At 38.2% G+C, this 21,980-nt stretch overlaps 1 protein-coding gene across 1 annotated transcript in view; it reads left to right on the forward strand.

The window, feature by feature from the left end:
* Positions 1-16,852, forward strand: part of LOC101850190 (ER lumen protein-retaining receptor 2) — a 19,382-nt gene extending 2,530 nt beyond the window's left edge. The window contains exons 2-5 of the mRNA XM_005104292.3: positions 2,859-3,118; positions 7,353-7,467; positions 8,233-8,370; positions 13,198-16,852. Coding sequence (XP_005104349.1) covers positions 2,859-3,118; positions 7,353-7,467; positions 8,233-8,370; positions 13,198-13,232 — 548 coding nt within the window. The 3' untranslated portion in view covers positions 13,233-16,852. The remainder of the gene's footprint in view (positions 1-2,858; positions 3,119-7,352; positions 7,468-8,232; positions 8,371-13,197) is intronic.
* The last annotated feature ends 5,128 nt before the right edge of the window (positions 16,853-21,980 follow it).

Genomic DNA, 21,980 nt, shown 5'->3' on the forward strand with positions numbered 1-21,980 from the left:
ACACACACACACACACACACACACACACTACCGGGTCTGGGCGCTGAAACTCCGAAATCTCAAAAAAGAGTTCCCCTACCGGGTCTGTATACTTCGTGACTTTGTTCCCGGTTACTGGGTCTGTATACACTTCGTTATTTTTAACCCGTCTCATGATTGTCTTTGGCTGTACTTTTTCGCACAGGGTGTGTGAATAATATGGAATTGTATTCGCACACTGATAATTTTATTCACACAGGGTTTGTGAATACTAGAATCTAGATCTAGATCTAGATCTATGAAATTTTATTCGCAGTGTGTGAATACTATGAAATTTTATTCACACAGGGTGTGTGAATACTATGAAATTTTATTCGCACAGTATGTGTGAATGCTACAAAATATTACTGGCACAGGGCGTTTCAAAAGAAGGATGTAAATTAATAGGGGGCCTAGCATTTCCTCTTTTTTTTTCCCTACATCGCTTAGGGACAAAGATCATATAACAAGATAGATCTAGAATCTAGTTCACTCCTCTCTTTGAGCCAATTAAAAAAGTGTTCTCAAAATTTGGTGCCCTCTTCGAAAAAGTGCGGACTTTGCGAACAGGGTTACCCTACATATGTGAAAAACAATATAACGGAAATTAACAGACTGCTTATATCCTATTCTTCTTCTGGGGAAACGAAAGAGAGCTTCAAAACAAAGACTCCAGCGCCATCTGAAGCAATGCACAGGCTTCTGCGAACACTTTTCGGACTGAATGAACATAGTGCTATCCTTGTAGGGATAGATCTAGATCTAGATCTAATTCTAATTGTGCAATGCGATACGAAAAATCCCCACTCAAATTGAAATTCAAGTTGTGTATTGTGTCATTGATGATGATGACTCAAATCTCTCTTTTTTTCGTTTTTTGTTTTCCTTGCGCCTTGAGAGAGAGAGAGAGAGAGAGAGAGGAGTGCATGCTTTAACCCTAAGAAAACTGAAACAAGTACAATATAATTATTATACTAGTGTACGGTTGTTTTACAACAATTAAAGCCTTTGCCAAAAGGTGGGATACCCGGGTGAGACAAACGAGGTCCAAAAATCAACATAGGCTTGACCCTGTGCGAATAGAATTATTTCTTATTCGCACACCCGGTGTGAATAATATTAATTTTTTACGCACACCCGGTGTGAATAAAATTAATTCTTATGCGCACACCCTGTGTGAATAATCACTTCCATTGTCTTTAGCTCAGTCTCTGTAAAGCCTTTTTCCTTTTGCAACTTCAGAGAAATTCTGATTGCTTTCTCAGCCTTTTCTGAACCTGAATCCTGTGTAAGTTTGTGTTAACATATATCTTACCCAACCTTTATATATTTATTAATTACTGAATTATTGCCTATAAATAGAGCCTGTTTCACTGTTTGTAACAAACATTTGTCATTTCCTGGTGGTAAAATAAAATGTGTTGTCAGATTCGGGTACACCCATCTGTTGTAGCTTGAGCAGTGTCATATGATGGCTGCTTGAGGGGCTAAGAGGTTTACCCCAATAACCACATGCTAGTCTTATATTTATTTCTGAGCCATGTACATGTTGCCATTTTGTGGGAGTCATATTAGCCTAAGTAGACACTTGTGGTGTCAAAATCATTATTGTTTTATGATCATTTTGAAGGTCATTTGTCAAATGTGGCTGAGTGTTAAAAATTAAGAGTCAAGGTTGTGAACATGCTCAAAAGTTTTTTTCTCTCTTTTTACCCTTTTCCCCCATTTATTAATTAAGTTAGGTCTAAGAACTTTTCAGGAGCAGAGATGAAAAGGTTCAGGGTGGTCTGGGTATTATGATGTGGACCTCTACTCGTTATAAATTTCAGTTACATCTTCTGCCATTCTTTAATCAATGAACATCTAATCGGCTAGCTTTCCAGATAATGATGACATCGTAGTCTTTTTAGACGTAGTTTGATATCAGAAGGTGCAGCCGTGTGAGTCTTTGCTGCTTCTAAAAGATCTTGATGACCATTAATACAACATTATTAAAGATGCACTTTCAGCAAATCTGCTCCGATTCTAAAGACGAAATAAAAAATAACTGCTGATCTTTGACAGCTGTAATAAAAAGTACACAGGTCCTGAAAAGTATGTAAAAATGTCAAGAGGGAATGATGATCCTCCTACTCTCTGTTCTCAAAAATTCTGAAAGACAGAAATAGAAGAGAGCTAAATTGTTCGGAGACCACTTTTAACATTCGCCCCCCTGATATAATGATTAATTAATATCATTAATATATATATGAGAATAGTGAGTTTTTCAGAACCTTGCCCCAGTGATATAGCCAAATGTATAGTTCGTTGCGCCTGAACTGAAAAAGGTCAAGAAGGGAGTTTCGGAAGGGGGGGGGGGTCTACCTCATGTGATTAGTGTAGGTATTTAGTTTAAGTATTTTAAAAGCGATTTCATGTTATTTTTTTTACCACATTTCTTTAGTAGTTCAAGTCATTTTTATTTTCTTTTAAAATAATTTTCTTGTGTAGAATTCACTATCTTGGATGAGTTTGACTCTGATGACAAATTGCTTGACTGATAATACTTTTTGTTTCTATAACAGTAAGAAAAACTTGTGATGTGAAATCGGAATAAGATATTGTTGAAGAAAAGTAAACCAATATGGATTTAATGGATGTGAATTTTGTACACAGTGGGCCAACCAGATTAAAATGAATTTTGGTTTCTGGCTTCAAATTTTATATTCTATATCATGTACACAGATGGAATGTGTTAGCTATGGTTATTATTGGGGTCTTTTCATTTGTTTGATATCTTTTCTGGAATGTTATAACTTCATGTTATTTATTTTCTGATGAGTAATGCATTTCTCTTTCAGGTATTTCTGGCAAGAGTCAGATCCTGTTTGCCTTGGTGTTTGCCACCCGCTACCTGGACCTTTTCACTGCTTTCATTTCGGCATACAACTCTACCATGAAGCTGTTCTTCATCTCCACATCCTTGGTCACGGTTTACCTCATGTACTTCAAATTCCGTGCCACGTATGACGCAAACCACGACACCTTCCGCCTCGAGTTCTTGGTTGTGCCCGTTGGTGGCCTGGCTTTCCTGGTGAATCACAACTTCAGTCCCCTCGAGGTTTGTTTCATTCAGGGTTACACCATTTTGTTAAGTCAATACAGTTTGATTTCTCTCTCATGTGGGATAGGTTAATTGTCAATAATACAGTGAACCTGGCAGTCCCTGAATTCATCTCTTTGATGTTCAGTTTTGCTGAGGCAGGGATCTCGGTGAAAACAAGGTGTGACAAATGGGAACCTTTTTGTCTATATATGTCTCCTTTGGACTCGACACATTTTAATGCGTCGTTCGTAATGTTCAGTGGTGCCAAACACAAAGATTCACTCAACCATGAGTACTCAAAGCCACACACACTGTACACCTTACAGTATGGAGCTGTTTCTAGAGACAATATGGGATGGGGGGGGTGAGGTTGCCCAAATAGACAGCATATGTGGAGTTGATATAACCTAACAGGTGAATATGGGCTTTGCCAAGGAACAAAATGTCATAGAGGAAATGTCTGCACTTTTTTCAAGACAATCGAGGAATCATGAACACATTGCTGTATCTGATAGCTTCGTGAATGGGAAAATGTAACAGTCGTAGATGAAGATCTGCTTTGAGAATGTGGATCGTTGAGATGTGGGAATGCCATTGCTACCGACATCGTCTACGGACAGACGACTCATTGGGCTCATCTACTGAATTCTGCACCCTGGTGATGTTGTCAATAATACAGTGAACCTTGCAGTCCCTGAATTCATCTCTTTGATGTTCAGTTTTTCTGAGGCAGGGATCTCAGTGAAAACAAGGTGTGACAAATGGGAACCTTTTTGTCTATATATGTCTCCTTTGGACTCGACACATTTTAATGCGTCGTTCGTAATGTTCAGTGGTGCCAAACACAAAGATCCACTCAACCATGAGTACTCAAAGCCACACTCACGGTACACCTTACAGTATGGAGCTGTTTCTAGAGACAATATGGGGTAGGGGAGGTGAGGGGGTGAGGTTGCCCAAATAGACAGCATATGTGGAGTTGAACAAACTTAAAAGGTGAATATGGGCTTTGCCAAGGAACAAAATGTCATAGAGGAAATGTCTGCACTTTTTTTCAAGACAATCGAGGAATCATGAACACATTGTTGTCTCTGATAGCTTCGTGAATGGGAAAATGTAACTGTCGTAGATGATGATTTACCTTGAGAATGTGGATCGTTGAGATGTGGGAATGTCATTGCTGCCGACATTGTCTACGGACAGACGTCTCATTGGGCTCATCTACTGAATTCTGCACCCTTATGACGTTTAAAAGGATGCGAACGGTTCGTGTTTGACCTGAAGTGGTAATTTTGTCTGGGAAATTTTAGTTCCAATTCTCTACAGGTCCTAACTGATGGACAAATTCCACCCTTGACATCAAAGAAGGCCTTAAGGGCACCATAACATTATTCCTTATCTTGTGCGAAACTTACGAAATGATTTAATGGTGAGGAAATGTTCAATATAAAAAGCTCTCTGCTCTTTGCTAATCTTAACCATGATCTCAGCATGCGAAGGAAACTTGAGAGAAACTATCTGCAAACTTCTGTTGGCCTGTTAGACTACTGTAGTTAGCAATGTGGCGCAATCGTTGGAATTTTTAGTGGTAGGCCTAATGCGAACTAGTGCGTCATGCTACAAAAATGGGGACATAGCTGAAAATGGGTTGTTTTTTTCTGTGATTCTAAAAAGAATATCCGACAAAAATTCCTTTTGACTTCCAAATGTTGTGTACAAATTTAACTCATTCGCTACGCCGAGCCGTGGGGGGCGGCGCGGCTCAAGTGCCGTCAGTACGTTAAGCCGCCCCCGGCGGCTCGAGAACCGACGTTCAATTTTAGCTTGGTTTCTATTCCAATCCACTTATCCATGTTAATATAAAGGTCATAATATAATGTTGACTTCCGGGTCAAGCGTTTCGACCGAAAATCGGAAGTTTTGATTCAGTTTTGAAACATGATTTCGTAGTTTATTCGACTTTGTTTTATCGCGAAGCCCAAATTATAGCCCAGACACCAGTCTTAGTACTTTTACACAACAAAATGTATAATTATTTTGCTCACTAAAGAAGTGTAAGACTCTTCTTTGTAATATTGATACTATTGGACGCAAATTGCCGGTGCATTGTAATTGAGAAATCAATATTTTTGAGTGCTAGATCTAGGCCTAGATCTAAATAGTCAAAATAATTTTTTCTCCCCAAAATCACTACTTTTGGGTGAAATATATCAAAAAGTACCACTCAAGACATGTATAGGTTTATTCCAAATGCAATTCTGAATAATTCCATATAAGTTACCCGTATTTTTTTCTGTTTGTGATCCTTTTTTCAAAATTATAAATTAAAAAATTTTTTTTTCAATATCGGATGTTATGATCCAAATGTACAAATATTATGGAATGTATGTAAATAACCACATTTTTCAATATTTTACTGTTCTATATTCAGTTATGGTTATTTTGAGGTATCATTTGACTAGGTGCAAACATGTTTTTTTAGTTTCACCTGAGATTATAAATTTTTTATTTTCCAATTTTATCCGCATCCAATCACAATTGTGTTGCATAATCGCCTCTTACAGGAACCAAAGTTGAAAAATACGCAAATAAATAATGCAGGTATTCTACAAACGATACTGAAAATGTTGGTATATAATATGTTGATATTTATTTGAATTTATGGCCCCCAAGACCTGTGAACTGCGCACGAGTCATCATCTCATTTCGCCCTCCCGAAAAGAATTCGTCCACAAGCTGAAAATAATACGTAGCGAATGAGTTAAGACACAAAACATCAGTGTGGGGGAAAATGTTAACAAAAAAAAAAAAGAAAAAGTTTTTTGGATCACCCTGTACATAGCTAGGCATGCTTGCAAGGCGAGCTGTTTGTTGCGTCCTTGGTTGTTCATATTTGGGCTCATTGAGCAGAACATTTTTATTTAGGTTTTTTTGTTTTTGTTTATGGGGGGGGGGGGTTCTTTCTCTTTTCAGTGAGTTTGGGGGTTCTTGAATCAAGTTTGGTGGATGCAAGGTTCATTGTACTGGAATTGTCACCTTTAATTGATGTATTCTGTGGCTTTGTGTAAGAAACAGTTTGAAGTACAGACTTCAATAGAAGTTAAGGACCACTTCGACAGACAGCCCTGATTTTTAAAAAATACAAAAAAAGACTTCAATGAATGCTTTAAAATGTTTTGCTCTGAAAGTGTTAATGTATTACCAAGGTGTATTGCAAAGCTGGGGCAAAATCACCACGTGCAGCACGAAAATCCTTGGGGGATTTTAGCCAAATTTGCTGGTTTTTTATCGACTTGTGTGCGACACCATGGACGTTCCTCAGTTTAAATTTCTGGTGCACGTCATAAACGGACATAAGGTCTCGAACTGTGCTCACTTTGGTGGCAATATAAGCCGCTGTTTGTGCAAAATTTAGTATCGCATCAATATACCATCAAGACGAAAGCTGAGGGACTTTGGTCGTGCCAGAGCTATGGCGTGGCTGCAGGATGGAGTTGGAGCCTGAGCAGTTGCCAGAAGGTTTGCAGTGTCACACTCTGTCATTGTCCGCTTGAGGCAACGCCATCAAGCCACTGGATCCGTCCAAGAACGCCTACGTATAGGTCGACCCAAGAAGACCACTCAGAGTGTTTGCAAGTGGTCCTTAACTTATGTTGAAGTCTGTAGGAGTGGGTAATAGCTTTGATGACTGAAAGAGGTCTCGTCCCTGCTTAACTAGAGCCTCATCACCTGTCATTGATTTCACTAATGACAGTTTTTAAACTGCTTTGTTTTACTACCTGCAGAAGTAGACTATCTTCACTTTTTGCCTAGTATGTAGTATATTTATGCATTGGGGTAAAGACAAATGTAGTACTGCAATTACTTTTTAATAAGTTTTCTTCTGGAATTTTGCGCAGTGAACAGCTTAAAAGCCTGATATTCACCTGTAGGTGTAAAGACAAGTGGTGACCCAAGGTAGTCTCCTGAGCGTGCCTTTATTTCATTGCGATCTTTTATGTTCAATACTAAACACCAAAGCATTAAACTTTTATGAATAAAAGTAAAGGTAAAAAGAAGATAAAAGAAAGAAAAAGGCAGTGAAATAATCACGGCACTGTGAAAAAGAAGTGAGGCAGTTTTGCTTCGGTGATTGCTGTGGTATTTTACTATTTTAGTATTCATAAATATTGCTTGCTCACCTTTTTTTTAAATTTCAAGTTTTCAATAATTTCTTCAACATTTAAAAATGTCTTTTGCTGTGTTTTAGATCCTGTGGACATTCTCCATCTATTTGGAATCCGTGGCCATCTTACCTCAGTTGTTCATGATGAGCAAGACCGGAGAGGCTGAGACTATCACGTCTCACTACTTGTTTGCTTTGGGTGAGTCACATATCACATGATGCTTTGAAAAGGCCTGTGGATTTTGTGCCAGGTAGTCAAAGATTCACAGTTTAGTTTCATTAGAAGAAATAATTGTTACCGAGCCAGATCACAGCAAGATGGTACAGATAGTACGTTACTGTTCTAATGCTGTGATAATTTTTTTCCTTTGAAAACATTTGGCAGGGAAGGTCTTAGAAAGTTTACTCTTGTTACATAAATTTCTCATTTTCATCTGATGGTGTTCTTTGAGAGAACATATTTTAATCTATTGGCTGTTGACTTGATCTCACGACAGCTGAGGTGGATAGGGTAGGATTATTGGCATAGTACTGGACATGTGACTGAAAATCTTAACTGTTACTTAGATTTTGTATGTGATATTTTGTTTTTAGTAGGGAAGTAGGGGGTGGGAGATACAGGTTTGACATTATTTAATCAATAATGGTTTATCTTTTCATAAACATATATTTAATATCTAATGCCAACTTAACAATGCTGAGGAACGTAGTCATGTCATTGCTAATACAGTAAAGTGATGATGTGCAAGGCTATACTAGTTGGAAACAATTAAAAATTTCTTTTAGCATATGATGCTACTGCTAGGAAGGATGGCCCAGGACAGAGATAAATGGAAGGAGCTTGTATACAGTCTATACCTTGACAGGGATGAAAGGCATTGATGATGATGATGCTACTGGTGGGTCTTTTTTTAATACAGATTTTTCACTTGCATTGTAACTCTGTCTTTGTGTTGATCTACAGGATCGTACAGGGCTCTGTACATCTTGAACTGGGTCTTCCGCTATTACTTTGAGGGATTCTTTGATTTGATAGCTGTCGTTGCTGGCTGTGTTCAGACAATTCTCTACTGTGACTTCTTCTACTTGTACATCACAAAAGGTGAGTTTTTCTTTGTGTTTGTTCAATCCTCTTTCATATATTTAGTCTTTTGAGTAGGTCTGAAGGCTTGTTTAATTGCTTTTATTGGAATGAAAATACTGGTAGTGGAAATAAGAGATCAAAATACAGTCGAACCTGCTTTAATGGCCACCTGCTTAAGACACTCACTTGTATAAATGACCACTGCCCACTCCTCCCTTTCCTCTTCCCCCTTGGATTTAAAAAAAATTGTCGAAACTGTCCAAGATGGCCACCCATTATGAGGGAGAAAAAGGGTTGTCTTAGGCAGGTGGGCGTCTCATTTTACAGTTGAGCCAGTCCCAAGGTGGAACTGCAAAGGGAGCCAGAAAAAGAAATTTTGTCTCAGACATTTTCCTTTTTTGACAGGGGGGGGGGGGGTTGTGTTCAGAGAGTCAGCGTACTGGGTAGGATCAAGGGTCGCCTGTTTGTTTGGCAAGCAGTGGTCAAAACTTTATGCCTGCCAAGTGTTATCCTAGCCTCTTTTGTAATGGCATGTGTTTTACTTGTATCTTGCCACATGTGCTTGCATCTCTTAGGACCACTGTTTTATAAATTAAAGACAAACAATCAAATGTCTCCTTTGTTTTTACTCTTAACCCCACCTACTATTGATGTAAAGCGCTATCTACCAATTTCACACCTCCCCTTCATGTGACAGCAATTCGAAGAACCTTTTTCTCAGCTCTGTGTACAATCATGGCAGCAGGCAGTGGTCAATTTAATTTTGCATGTGGCTGCCCAGAAAGTTTTTACGCTGGAGCGCCACTTAAGCACCTTTCAGAGGCAGTGGTGAGATTTCAGACCCACACCATCCTGACCATCTGCACTGTTTAGTGCTCACATGGATGGGGTAACAGCTACACCTAAACCGCACCCCTTACCCCTTTCCTCGCCTGGCTGCATGGCATTAAATGTTGGAGCTAATGGAACCAAACTGGGGAGTTTTATTTCAGATAAGGGTTGAGTGGGCAAAACACTTTTCTTCTTCGAAGGGTCAAACCCCCAACCGAAGGGAAAGAATTTTCTCTTTCCTTGTTGAGCAGGTTTTTATCTTAGATAGATGTATTGTAGAAGACTTTATCGACTGTATTTTGATTTTATATTCCCACTATTTTCATTTATATAAAAACACAAGAGGGGAAGTGGGAAGTAGTCATTTGTATATTTGATTGTCTACGACTGGTAGCCATTAGAGCAGTTTCGACTGTAATTGTAATCTTGTAATGTTTCACTGCTTTGGTTGCGACTGATAGATTAAAAGACACAGAACACCTCCCCCATGTTGTTTTGCATGTTATGTTATCATTTCTTTATTGTATCTGTATATCATTTGTATAAGATGAATGTCTTGTCTCTCTTCAGTTGCAAAAGTTTTTGACGGTCATAGCCATTGCAGTACTCGAGAGACATGCATATTATACTACTGCTCACTTGGCTTTATTTTTGCTTTTAGTATGCAGAGATATCTCTTCTGCATTTTCCAGTGTGTTTTTTCTTGTATAGAAAGCTTTTGTGTATTGCTTTATTTCATTGACCCTCTACCAGGCACGCACATAATGAACATTGAACATATTCCATAAATTTTATGTTGAACATATATATATATATATATTCATATTTTGATATCTTGATGAGAATCGCATAAAGACGGAACAGTAACAGAGAGGAAACATTCAGGTTTTTCATATAAACTGATACTATTCATGTTAATTGAATAAGCACAGGACTGAATGAAAAGGGAAAAGAAACACAATATAATCACAATTAATGAAGGGAACAAAGTACTTTTTGCCTACTACAAGAAAAAACATTTAGGTTTTTATGGGATGTAATGGTCAGCTAACATTGACAGTGGTGTTTCAATGTTCCTGGGAAGTGGACATCTCCTTTCTGGTCGTTTTTTTTGGACTGCATGTATACCTCATTTATCTCAGATGCTATGACCAGGGATGCCACTTTTCCGCTTTTTTCCGGTATTTTGATCCTGGTCCGCTATTCAGTTATTGAGATTGAGATAGATTCTATAGTTGGGGGGGGGGGGGGGGGGAACCCACACACACAACAACTTGCGCCAAATGTTCAAATAACGGAAAAACAAAGACTTTGCCGTAAGTTCAAATAATAGGGAGAAAAAAAACGCAGAAGATTTGTTTGCCATTTTTCTCTATGTACACCGTTTGGGTTTCAAATTGATATTCATATTATATATGTTAGCGAGACTGTGGCGCATGGATTTTCAGCTATTTAAAAAAAAGTTGAGTGGCATCCCTGTATAACTATGAGTCGTGGTTTTGTTGCTGTAAAATGTATCTGAAGTTTGGAATTGTTTTTTGGCATGGGTTTGTATATATATTTTTTACTTTGAAATCTTTTTTATCTGTCTAGTCTTTATGCGATTGTTAGTGTCAGTTTAGTAAAGTAAACCCATGCCTCATTTAGCTTTGGGCACTAAGTAAAATATAAACTGTGACCCTGAATCTTTGCTCAGGTTTTAAAAGCCCGGAGGAATTGGCGTAAGTAAAGTGACAAGCTTGGTGATGGTAGAGTGGTTACCTCAGTATTTAACTTTGTTTTTCCACCGCTGTTCCTCACCCCTGGCTTTTTTAATTCAAATTTTGCCTAGTTTCTTATCCTTTCTTTCCTTTGGAAGTGCATCGTGATCACAAGGCTTATTTATGTAAAAATATGAAGAGAAGTGAAGAGGGGCAAACGGTTGTTTGGTTCCAGTTTAAACGTTGCATGGTTAATTTAAAAAGTTTTGTTTTCCTCCTGTAGTCCTGTCATGAGAATCCCCCTCTCAGTTAAATCTCATAGTTGAAAAAATATATCAGCAACTAAAAAGCTATGCTGTTACTAACCAAAGTCCTCTTTATTTGTAGCACTTACTTTTGGGAAGCATGCATTCTTGGTTCGGGTCACAGTTATAAAAGATGATAGACTTTTGTGAAATTTAACCATTTTTGTAAACAAGTCAATTTATATTTGATGTAGAATTAGAAGTGATGAATTGAAGGTTGTACTGAGGCATGGGTTTACAAGAATAAGATCAAAGAGCGATTTTCCAAGGTGTCACCTTTGTTTTTTAAAGGTTTTTTTTAGAGCTACAGTCTAGCACACACATAAAGCAGGGCTGCCAACCATTCCGATTTTTTTGTAATCATTACGATTTTTTAGCCTCACTACGAAATTTCGATCGTAAGGCGATTTATTACGATTTTTACCATCAGCAGATTTTTGGCTATAAAGAAATACTTTTGGCCCTTTTTTATATTTTACAAGTCTTAGTGCAGACATGTAAATCGTCTGCCAATTGTCGGAAAACCGCCAATCTCTAAATCAACCTCCCGCCCCCCTAAAAAAAAAAGGAACAGCTGGCCCACTTCGCGTGAGTTAGCCTTGCCCACAAAAATACCGTACATGAGTAGAAACATAGAAGCATCGCTGCCACGCTGCTGAGACCCAAACAGTCTAAAAATAGATTTTATCAATCAGCTGACATGCGGCGTCAGTTTAAAGCAAAACTTTAGCCTTCACATTTATTTAATTTTCGATAAACCCTATTTTTCTGTAATTAAGACTTATTTTTGTTCGTTGTAATATATAGTTATTTGAAAATGAGAGCACTATTACTATTTTTTATGGGAAATTACTAATTTTCTTCATGGTCATTACTAAAAACCATGGAGATGGGTTGGCAGCCCTGATAAAGATCAGGCACATAGCGAAACAATGCTCATTGAGAACAGATTTTCCGGTCTTGAATGATTTCTTAAATATATTCTTTGTATTGTTAACATACACATAGCACAAACAATTCATACATTGCATTAAAAAATTGTGTTGACGAGGTCAGATCTAAGAAAACAGTACTACTGAAAATTTTGTTTACTGAAGTAACCATGATGAAAGAGAGATGGCAAGCATGGTTTGAGGGTAGGCCAATGACTTCTCTAGAAGCAAAGGGAAGTAGTGTAAACCAAGCACATATTTATTGCTTAATGTGTCTCAGAAAAGTTCAACAGTAGATCTAGACTGCACACCTTAGTTGTGTGTGGGAAGTATGCAGTCCTGTGAAGGCATGTATCCGATAGTCACCACATATGTCAAGGGTTTTCTCTTAGACAGAAAGTACACACTATACAACAGCTTGCCGGCGTTTGGCAAAGTGAGGTCTCGGGGAAGTTGTTGTAGACAGCAGATCACGGGGGATCAAAAGAAGCAGAAAGGCTTCTTGTTTTTTTTGTGGATAAATGAGGAAAAGCTTCCCAGCCAAAGAAAAATGGCTGACATTAATGAAGCAATCAATGTCAATAACCAAAATCTGGCAAATCTGAATGACAATGAACCCAACAAACATATTGTTGGGGCATAGTAGGCATAATTCATTAAAAATTTTGACCCAGTTGTCCAGCTGTGTAAACCTGTAAGTATAACCTGAAATTCATACATGATGAGAAATTCGCACATATAACAAAAATATTTCCACATACCTGCAGATTTTGTTGTGTGAGTGCTAGACTGTATTTGTTTATACAATATGTTTGTGCTCTTAGAGAGAAGTTATTTTCAACAGGAAAGTTAAAAGCAATGTTGCTATTTTAAGATTCCTTTAGCTATGAGACAATCAGGTTTTTCTGCTTCTTCATATTATTTGAAATTGTATTTACATGAGTTAAGTCCTATCAGGTTTTATATATATTTATTTCTTTACTTTTCTGCAGAGCGAGAACTCAATACTGCCTTTTACAATTTGTCTTTACTTAATCACTGATCTTATTGCTATTGTTTGGATTTTTTTCCCTCCAGTTTTGAAAGGAAAGAAGCTCAGCTTACCGGCATAGAAGTCGTCTAGAGGTATGAATCTGCTGCCATTCGCTCCACCAAATGTGCAGACAAGTTTGGTTGCCAACACGCGAAGATCATGGGTGTTGTCTTTATTTGGATTTGAAAAAATGTTCTTTGCAAAACCCTTATTTTTTAGTCATAAAAAAAGTTTTCATTAAATGCCAAGCGCTGTCAACGTTTGAATGAGGTAAATAGAAGTTTTATCATCTGCTGCGCTATCGGCATTGCATGTTGTATTATTGGAAATTGTCAGTTGTTTCAGATAATGTTACAGTCTGACAATTGTCTTCTAGCAGTATGGTTGTATTTGTTTTTGTTCATTTGTTTGTTTGTTCTGTTTGGATTTAATCATGATATATATATATGTTTCTTCTGTCCTCTCTTCTTTATTACATTTCTTCATCACGTGTCATTTAAAATTTTGGAGACGAGGAAAACTGTTTGCTTGTATGGGAGGTTTTGAATGTATTTTCTCTCATAATGTAGCTGTACTTATTTTAAATTCAGATTGTGACAAAAGCAACATGCTCCAAGGTTTTTGAAATAGTGGCACTGTTAGAAATAAAGGTCATGTTTACATATCAGCAGTTTCTTTAATTGTTATTTTGAAAAGTATGTTACTTTTGGGGCATGAAAACATTTTGAGTTATGTTTGTGAGGCAATGTTTTATTGATTGATTTGTCTCCATGGAACTCGCTTAGATCGGCAAGAAATTGTTTTATTTTAAAAAACTAGTCTTAATGTCTGAGAAATGCAGTTCCTTTTGTGTGGCATGTTGCTTTGTAAAACTGACGTAGAATGCTTGCTCTTTTTTTTTTTAGTGACTTCTCATTGATTTGCTTCTCCTCCATCTGAGGTCATTGTTGTGTGCCAGGTGTTTTCTTGGATATGAATTCAGAAAGCAGAGAATGCACTGTTTGCATGGTGAGACTTTTTAACTTGAGATTCAGTGAATGATAATGGGGAGTGTTGTTTGTACATTATTTTTTTCAACTTTTAATTTCGGGGAGCTCGTGTGTTTGGGGTACGGCACTCTTAAAAACTGGGTCTTACTTGGAAATTAATGAAGTCAGTCGGTGGACATGTCTGGATGACTTTTCACTGAACAATACTGACCGTAACTTGCCTGTCATAAACATGGAAATCTGGAAATATGACTACCGTGTGCATTGCAAGATCATTGTTCGTTTGTCGTGGGATTTTAAAGTACTTTTTTCTTCTTTTTAAATGTTTTTTGTGTCTGGATTAATTTTCAGTGTCTGTTCTCTTTTGTAGGGTTAATTCATTTTGTTTACGGTGTGAGTTTGCATTAGTTCTTTTCGCATTTATTAAAATTTCATACTGTACAGGTTCATTGACTAGGGCTATCAGTACTTTATCATTAACATTCTTTTTTTCTATGTTTGGCTGTACACTAGTTTCTAACACTTTTTAAAATATGAGTTTTGACAACAGTTGTGAGTTGTAGTCTCATCTTCAATTCCCCCCCCCCCCCCCCCCCCCCCCAACTCTTCTTATCCATTTTACTGCTGTTTTTTTTTCCCGCATTTTTGTTCGGAGGCCCTTTCATCATGGTTCTGGTGCATTTTATTTTATTTTTACAATCTCATTGCCAGAATTATCATTGAGCTCTTCTGGATGAAGAGTGCAATGAAAAATTTAGGGCATGGACACTCGAATTGCACGTTCAAAAGACTTATACACAGGAATGGAGGATGCTGACATTGATACTATTACTTGGCCCTTCTAAGTTGGGGCATTTATCTTTTAGTGCATCAGTCCCTTCCCTGTCAACACAGAGTGCTAAAACAGTCCTTTTAAAAATACAGGTCTTTGTACGCCTACTGTACATAGTGAGAGTGTGCATGAGAAAAAGTTGTGTCATTGTTAGGCAAATGTCATTTAACTGAACAAGTGCATCGTGCATGCGTGTGTGAGTATGGAAAGACTGCTTGTGTTCATTATATGGCTGATCATCTGCAACTGAGGTTTTATCATCATACTCGTGAGGATAGATGTTTGATACAGAAATTGTTATTTGCAAATAATGTATGATTAAACCATTCAATATTTAAAGACAAAGAATAGTTTTCATTTACTGATTTGAAAAAAAAACAACCCAACCCAACCCACCTTTAGTAAGCGGACCTAACAGCTTTGATTTGGTAATGGTGTAGGACTTTGAATCATCAGTATCTATTTTTAAGTAATTTAATTTCATTCAGTGCACAGTCAAGGTCCTTTGGGTCTGCATCATTTTATCGCCTAACTGAGAAATACCGTGTGCAAGGGCTGCAAACCAGAAATGTAAAAACATTTTGGTTTCTGTGACAAAGATTGTAATAGCTAACTGTGGAACAAAAGAACAAATGTGAATCCTAGTCTATGCAAAGTATGAACTCCCTTTAAATTTTAGTTGTTGTACTCGGGAAAGTTAATTCATTGGGAAATTAATGGACAGTCACAAGCCTAAAACCTGATATTAAGCATGATAAATGCTCAATTTTTAAAAAGAATACATTTTTCTTTTATAGCATCAGTAACCTGGGACCATAAAAGTTGTTTTTTTCTTTTCATCAGAAGCATAAGTCAATCATCTCAAACTTTATAATGGCAGGGTCTTGTATTTCCGCTTCCTTTGTACATTGCTAAACGGAACCAAAGAAATGCAGTATAAGTATAATCGGATTACCGATGAAACACTTGATGACATTGTCAGTTTGTTCTCACTCTGTTCGCTGTGATAACAGATCAGAGCACAGGCAAAATCTTATTAAAAGAGATGACTTGCTAACAGCACGTGCATGCTCTCGTATTGCAAAAAGGTCTTGATTAACACGGAGTCTTGTGTGCATTATGTAACTCCGGTTCGCTATGCAAGCAAGGTGGGTTCGTTGTAATCATTGACGACTTCTTGACGAAGTGAGGCTGGAGTGGAGCAGAAGTTGCCAGCAAACACTTTGTGAATACCGTCTCATGTCTTGTGCTGACATTGCGGTCATTCATGTGTCTGCCTGGATTTGTGAATCAGTGACTGGATCAAGTGAATTGTAAATTTTACTTCCTTTAACAAAGATTTATGACACTTTGGTTTTTGTTTGAAATTTCTCACGCTAAACTTTTAAACTCGTGTGTAAGTCAATCAAGCCAAAATCGTCAAACGCAAAGCAAAGTTCTGCATGTTAACAGCATGAACTGAGACTGATGAAACTTTATTAGATTGACTTCCTCTGCTTCCTGGGAAATTCTTTGGTGATGGTTGATAGATGCATGCAATAACTTTCTGTGAAAGAACTACAAGCTTTATCATAGTGTGCTGCTCCGCTCCTCTTCCCCTTTTCTCACTTTTCTCAGAATTTATTTTTACCTTATTTTTGCCGCACTAACGATTACGTTGCATTTAAAGGGCTTTTTTAAGCATCACCTAGTGATTTAGGTGAGGGTCATTGAGGTATTTGTTGGCTTTTTTTTTGGTAAAAGGTGTGATAACTTTATGTGTGATTGGGGGACAACAGGACCACGCTTTTGTGAAAATATTGGAAGCAGTCTTTTACTGAAAGAACACAGTGCAACTTTTGTCTTGTTCATGTAAAATAAAAGTGAATATGTCTACAATCTGGTTTATCTTTTTCCAAATGGATCAGTGATGTCAAAATATTAAATGAAGAAAAAAGTTTTTTCGCTCTACGCAAGATTGAACGGTGGTACTCATTAAAGCTGCGATGGTGCTGGGAGCTGATGAACATGTGGTTATTGATTAAAACTAGATTAAGACCAAGAGTGATTGTTCCAAAAGTAGCATGTTTGTCTTGCGAAAAATTTTGCTTCCTCCGCGCACAATGGAGAGGAAAAAAATGCGGAGGACCTAGAAGTGAGGGTGTTTGCTTCCTCTTATTTTTTTTTTTTTAAAGTGGTTCCCTTTCCTTCAGAGATGAAAATAGCAATATTGCACTCTGGTCTGAACAGCCATTTCAGGTTGTCCTATTGTGGACTTTTCAGTTAAAAGTGTTTTATTTCATTTAGTGAATTGAGTTGCTAATTAAATTGTTTGTGAAATTTTGTTTTTAATATTCCGTAAGAAAATTATTTGGGCATATTTTAGTACAATCGCACAAAGAATCTCCAGATGCGTCACTGTGCCACACATTTCAGTTTTAGTGCTGCATGTATACAATTACAGTTGAAATTGCCCAAGATGCCGATTTACTGTTGAAGAGAAAAGTGGTTGTCTTAAAGTTAGACTGATAGAGATGTCTTGAACACTGTCATTATATTATAAAACAGAAAAAAATTCTAGGGGAAAGGGGGGGGGATGGTTTGGTTCAGGGGAATATCTTGAACAAGTGGCCGCTAAAGTTAAGGTTTGAATGTATTTGTGTGGCTTAGCGAGCTGGAATGTATCCTATTCATTTCATGCCAGTAATAAAAAAGTTGCTGTAATCTACACTACAATCAGATTGAGTTAAAAGTATAAAGCGTTTAGAACTATGGTAAATTCATTTGTGAATTTATTGACTTTCTGAAGTTCTGAAGAAAAACTGCTCAATATGAAAAATAGTTTCTCAATATTTCACATTGAACCATAAGTTTATGGTAACCATTTAGCTAGAAAAATTGTATTTCAACATCTGTCACTTCACACAGTGCTGTTGTGTTGAGCTAAAGTTAAATAGTATGCTTCTAAGGATCATGGTTGTGTATTGATTATAAGCATTGTGCATTTAAGACTTCAGTGACATTGTCACATTGTAAGTAGATGTCGAGTTAATTTTCTTCTGTAGTAAACAAATTTTCAGAAACAATTTCATTTCTTAAGTTAATCATTTCCCTATCTAAAAATACTTTTAAAAAATGTTCACACACTGAACTTGAATCGGAGACCATTGCTTGCTTTCGGAGGCTTTTTACGGCACGATTTTACCGAGACTGACTTGACTCTGTGCTTTGTCGATGTCACAGTAAGAATACATACAGGGACTTGGCAGCACAAAGTTCAACAGAAATAATTTCACTCAATTAAAATGTTCAACTGTGCAATGTTTGCATTCAAACATTCACAATCAATCATAAGATACAGCATAATCCGCTTAAGTTATATCGACATGCTCTGGGACGTGGATTTGATGTCAATAATTTATATGAAATATAAAGTCAAAGAGGAAAAAACAACGGGAAGTCAGCGGTAAAAAGACAGCACTACTTTTTTAAGCTGGTAGCTTCCCTTGATTCTTACACACAGTGAAATTAACAAGAGGCAGAGGGGGGTTGGAGTCACGGTACCAAAGACCGAACAGCGCGAGGCACACGCTACACACAAGCGCTAACTTTGTTGTTGCATCCTTTTAACTTTTTACGGCTTGTTTACAGCCACTTGCTGGGGAAAATGGAAAGGCGAGTCACTGACTTTGCCGTGCTTGCAACTGTGTACAAGTACAAGGTCCTGTGAGCACGCGTGCTGTGAGTGTGAAGCAATAATGATTTTAGTATTGCCTATTGAAGAAATGCTTGGAGTTGGAGTCAGCTGGAGGAACTGGGACTGGGACGTAGGTCAGGGGTGATGGTTTGCTTTGCCGTTAGTTATGGACGAGATTTTATTGCTCACTGAAAATATCCTGGAGTCTGTGGTGTAAAAAGTGCAATGGTTACCAATTCTATGCATATGATGAGACTGTGGATTATCACCTGTTTCACTGCACAGCCCTAAAAACATGACATCAGACTCGGACTCGAGCTACACTTCTCCCTCCGAGACCTAACATTGACAACACACTCTTTTTTTTTTATTAGAGGTTTTACGGAGCTCGCAACTGCATGGTCATATGAGCGCCAGAAGATTAGAGGTGTTTCTCTTTTAGTTGTTAGTACTGTTAGCTCACTTTGTATCATGCTGGACTACGGGGCAAATGGCCCTGGTTCGAATCCCAGACTGGCGTTCATGAACTCGGGTCATTTTGTGGAGTTTTCAAGGCTCTCAACCTTGGTCCCATCGGAGAAGACGTTAAATTCAGAGGTCCTGCTTAAACAACTTATATATATATATTGCTAATAAGCCGCATTAAATCCTCCAAGGGGTGCTTTCGTGGTCTCGAGGTTACGGTGTTCCTCTCATTAAATAGGTCCCGGGCTCCAATCTGGACAGCAACGGAAAATTTTCTCCTTACACCTCCTTTCCTACTCTCTAATAATAATGTTCTGTCGTCTGCTTTCGTCTCCACTTTCTGACCCCACCCCCTCAATTCCTTTGCCCTCTCCTTTGGGCTCCTTACTCTTTATGCAGCTTTTCTATTGCTACTCCTTGGCTCCTTACTGCTGTCTTTCAGTAACCACAGCCCTGATATTACGGTAGGTAGATCTAAGCAATACCTTGCCTTCTGGATAAGGGCGAAAAACCTCGGAGATCCCGTGTGCAAGTTGCGCAAGTTAAAGATACCTTGGTCCAAAATTGATATCGTGGGCTTCAGCCCCCACACGAGTAAATTCAAAATTTATTCCTACCAAACTGAAAATGTCTAATTCTAATGTGTCCCACGTCTCATATGACCAAATGAAGTTGCATGCGCTGTAAAACACGCTGTAAAGCCCACCTAAAGCTCATGTTATTCAAATGAAGACATTAAATCTTCTGTGTGAGTAAAACAACACAAGGGAAAAAAAGCCCCTAAATGTACCAATTTTTTTTGTCAGTAGGAAACAATTTGGTTTTTTTGTCTCTGGCATGCTTGAACAGGTCAAAGGGGAATGCAAGGTAGAAATATTAAACCTTGAATTGTTTTTTTTGGGGGGTTGTAAAATTGTTCTAGACTGCTAATGTTGAGGTGTTCATCATGAATATGATTATAAAATGACATTAGATTTTTCATCCGAACTTGAGATTAGAAATTCTTTTTAGTTATTTTTTTTTTTTTTTTTGTAAAGTGTTTTACGGCGCTCGCAACTGCATACGTCATATGAGCGCGCGGGACACACCTAATATTTTCTGTTGGTAGGAAGTTTTTGAATTTTGCCCGGGTAGCGGCCGAAGCCTACTCTTATCGGCCGAAGCCTACTCTTATCGATTTTAGACCACCAAGGGATCTTTAACGTGCGCAACTTGCACACGAGCCCTCCGAGATTTTTCGCCCTTGTCCGAGAAGGCTAGGTGTAGATCTTTCCTACCAGAAGATCAGGGGTGTGGCAGAAAGACAGCAGTAAGGAGGAGCTAAGGAGTAGCAGTAGAAAGGCTGCAGAAAGAGTCGGGAGCCCAGAGAAGGGGGCAAAGGAGGTGAGGGGGCGGGGGCAGAAAGTGGAAATGAAAGCAGACAACAGAACATTGCTAGAGAGCAGGAAAGGATGTGAAAGGAGACAATTTTAGAGAAGAAAATTTTTCGGTCGCTACCCTGATTCGAACCCGAGACCTTTGAATGAGAGGCCAACACCTTAACCTCTAGGCCACGAGAGCCCCCTTTTTAGTGAGCTCTGCCTGTCTGGCTGATGAGTCACCACACAACCCAACGAAAAATACAGCACACGGCATTTCAATCGACCTGTATTTTGTAGGGAGCAGTTGCGTTGTTTTAGTAGACGCATCCCAACAGAATTCTCACCACAAACTGATAACTTAACTTCTTATCTCCAGCAAGTCACTCCCAGTGACTCGCAGTTGGAACCGCTGTGCCGGTGAGCTGCTGGAAACTGCTCTGGCACCTTCTTTACATTACAATTACAATGACTTCGATGTCAAATTACCTTTCGACAATTGCTGAAAACAGGCCTTTTACCAGTTCATTCATTTATTTACTATCAAAACAGGTTCTCTGGTTTTGATGTAATGACCAATATGTCACATATTTAGATGTTGTACCAAAAAAGGGCCTGGGCATAGTATTTTTAGTATTTACCCCCGTTGGAGAAAAAGCTACGATTAAAGTTAAAAACTGGACTTCCTTTTCAAGTACCAACTTTCTGAGACACAAATGACTTTTGGACGAGCCCTTTCTGCTTTGGTGGACACATGGGCTTACACTTACAGTCAAACTTCATAACTCACAAAGACTAGCAGTAGAAAGGCAGCAGAAAGATTCAGGAGCCCAGAGGAGGGGGCAACGGGGAGCGAAGGGGTGGGGGGCAGAAGTGGTGATTCTGATGAAAGCAGACAACAGCACATAATTAGAGAGCAGGAAAGGAGGTAAAAGAACAATCTTTTAGAAAAGAAAATTTTCCGTCCCTGTCTGGATTTGAACCCGGGCCCTATTGAATGAGAAGCGAACACTACCTGAGACTACCTCGAGACCACGAGAACCCTCTCTCATTATTTTAAAGCTGCTTTATGGCATTTTATACACAAATTTAATATTTTTTTCGTAAGAGTTTTACGGCACTTCCAACACAATAAGGTCATTTAAGTGCCGAAGATTAGAAGTGTTACAATACAAGGGAGTTACAAACACAAAAAAGCAGGAGGGGAGATAAAGACGATAGAGATGTTTGATAGGAAAGAGGAAGCAGACCACCCGCCAACCACCCACATCATACACAAAGGGAGTGCATTGATTATGATGACATGGAAGTCAGTGAGGAAATTTCACATCAACAGACAGCTCTGCAACATACCATGGATGCCCCAATCATACATTGCTGTCCCATCTTTCCCCCTATAGATTTGTTACTTCCAGAGGCAAAACTTGGAAACGTAAAGTTGGAGACAACGAGGAAAGGAATAGAAACATGTACTCGTTAAAACAAAACATAATTATAATAAAATTAT

The sequence above is a fragment of the Aplysia californica genome, unplaced genomic scaffold, assembly GCF_000002075.1.
Source record: "Aplysia californica isolate F4 #8 unplaced genomic scaffold, AplCal3.0 scaffold00413, whole genome shotgun sequence".
Taxonomy (NCBI): Eukaryota; Metazoa; Mollusca; class Gastropoda; order Aplysiida; family Aplysiidae; genus Aplysia; species Aplysia californica.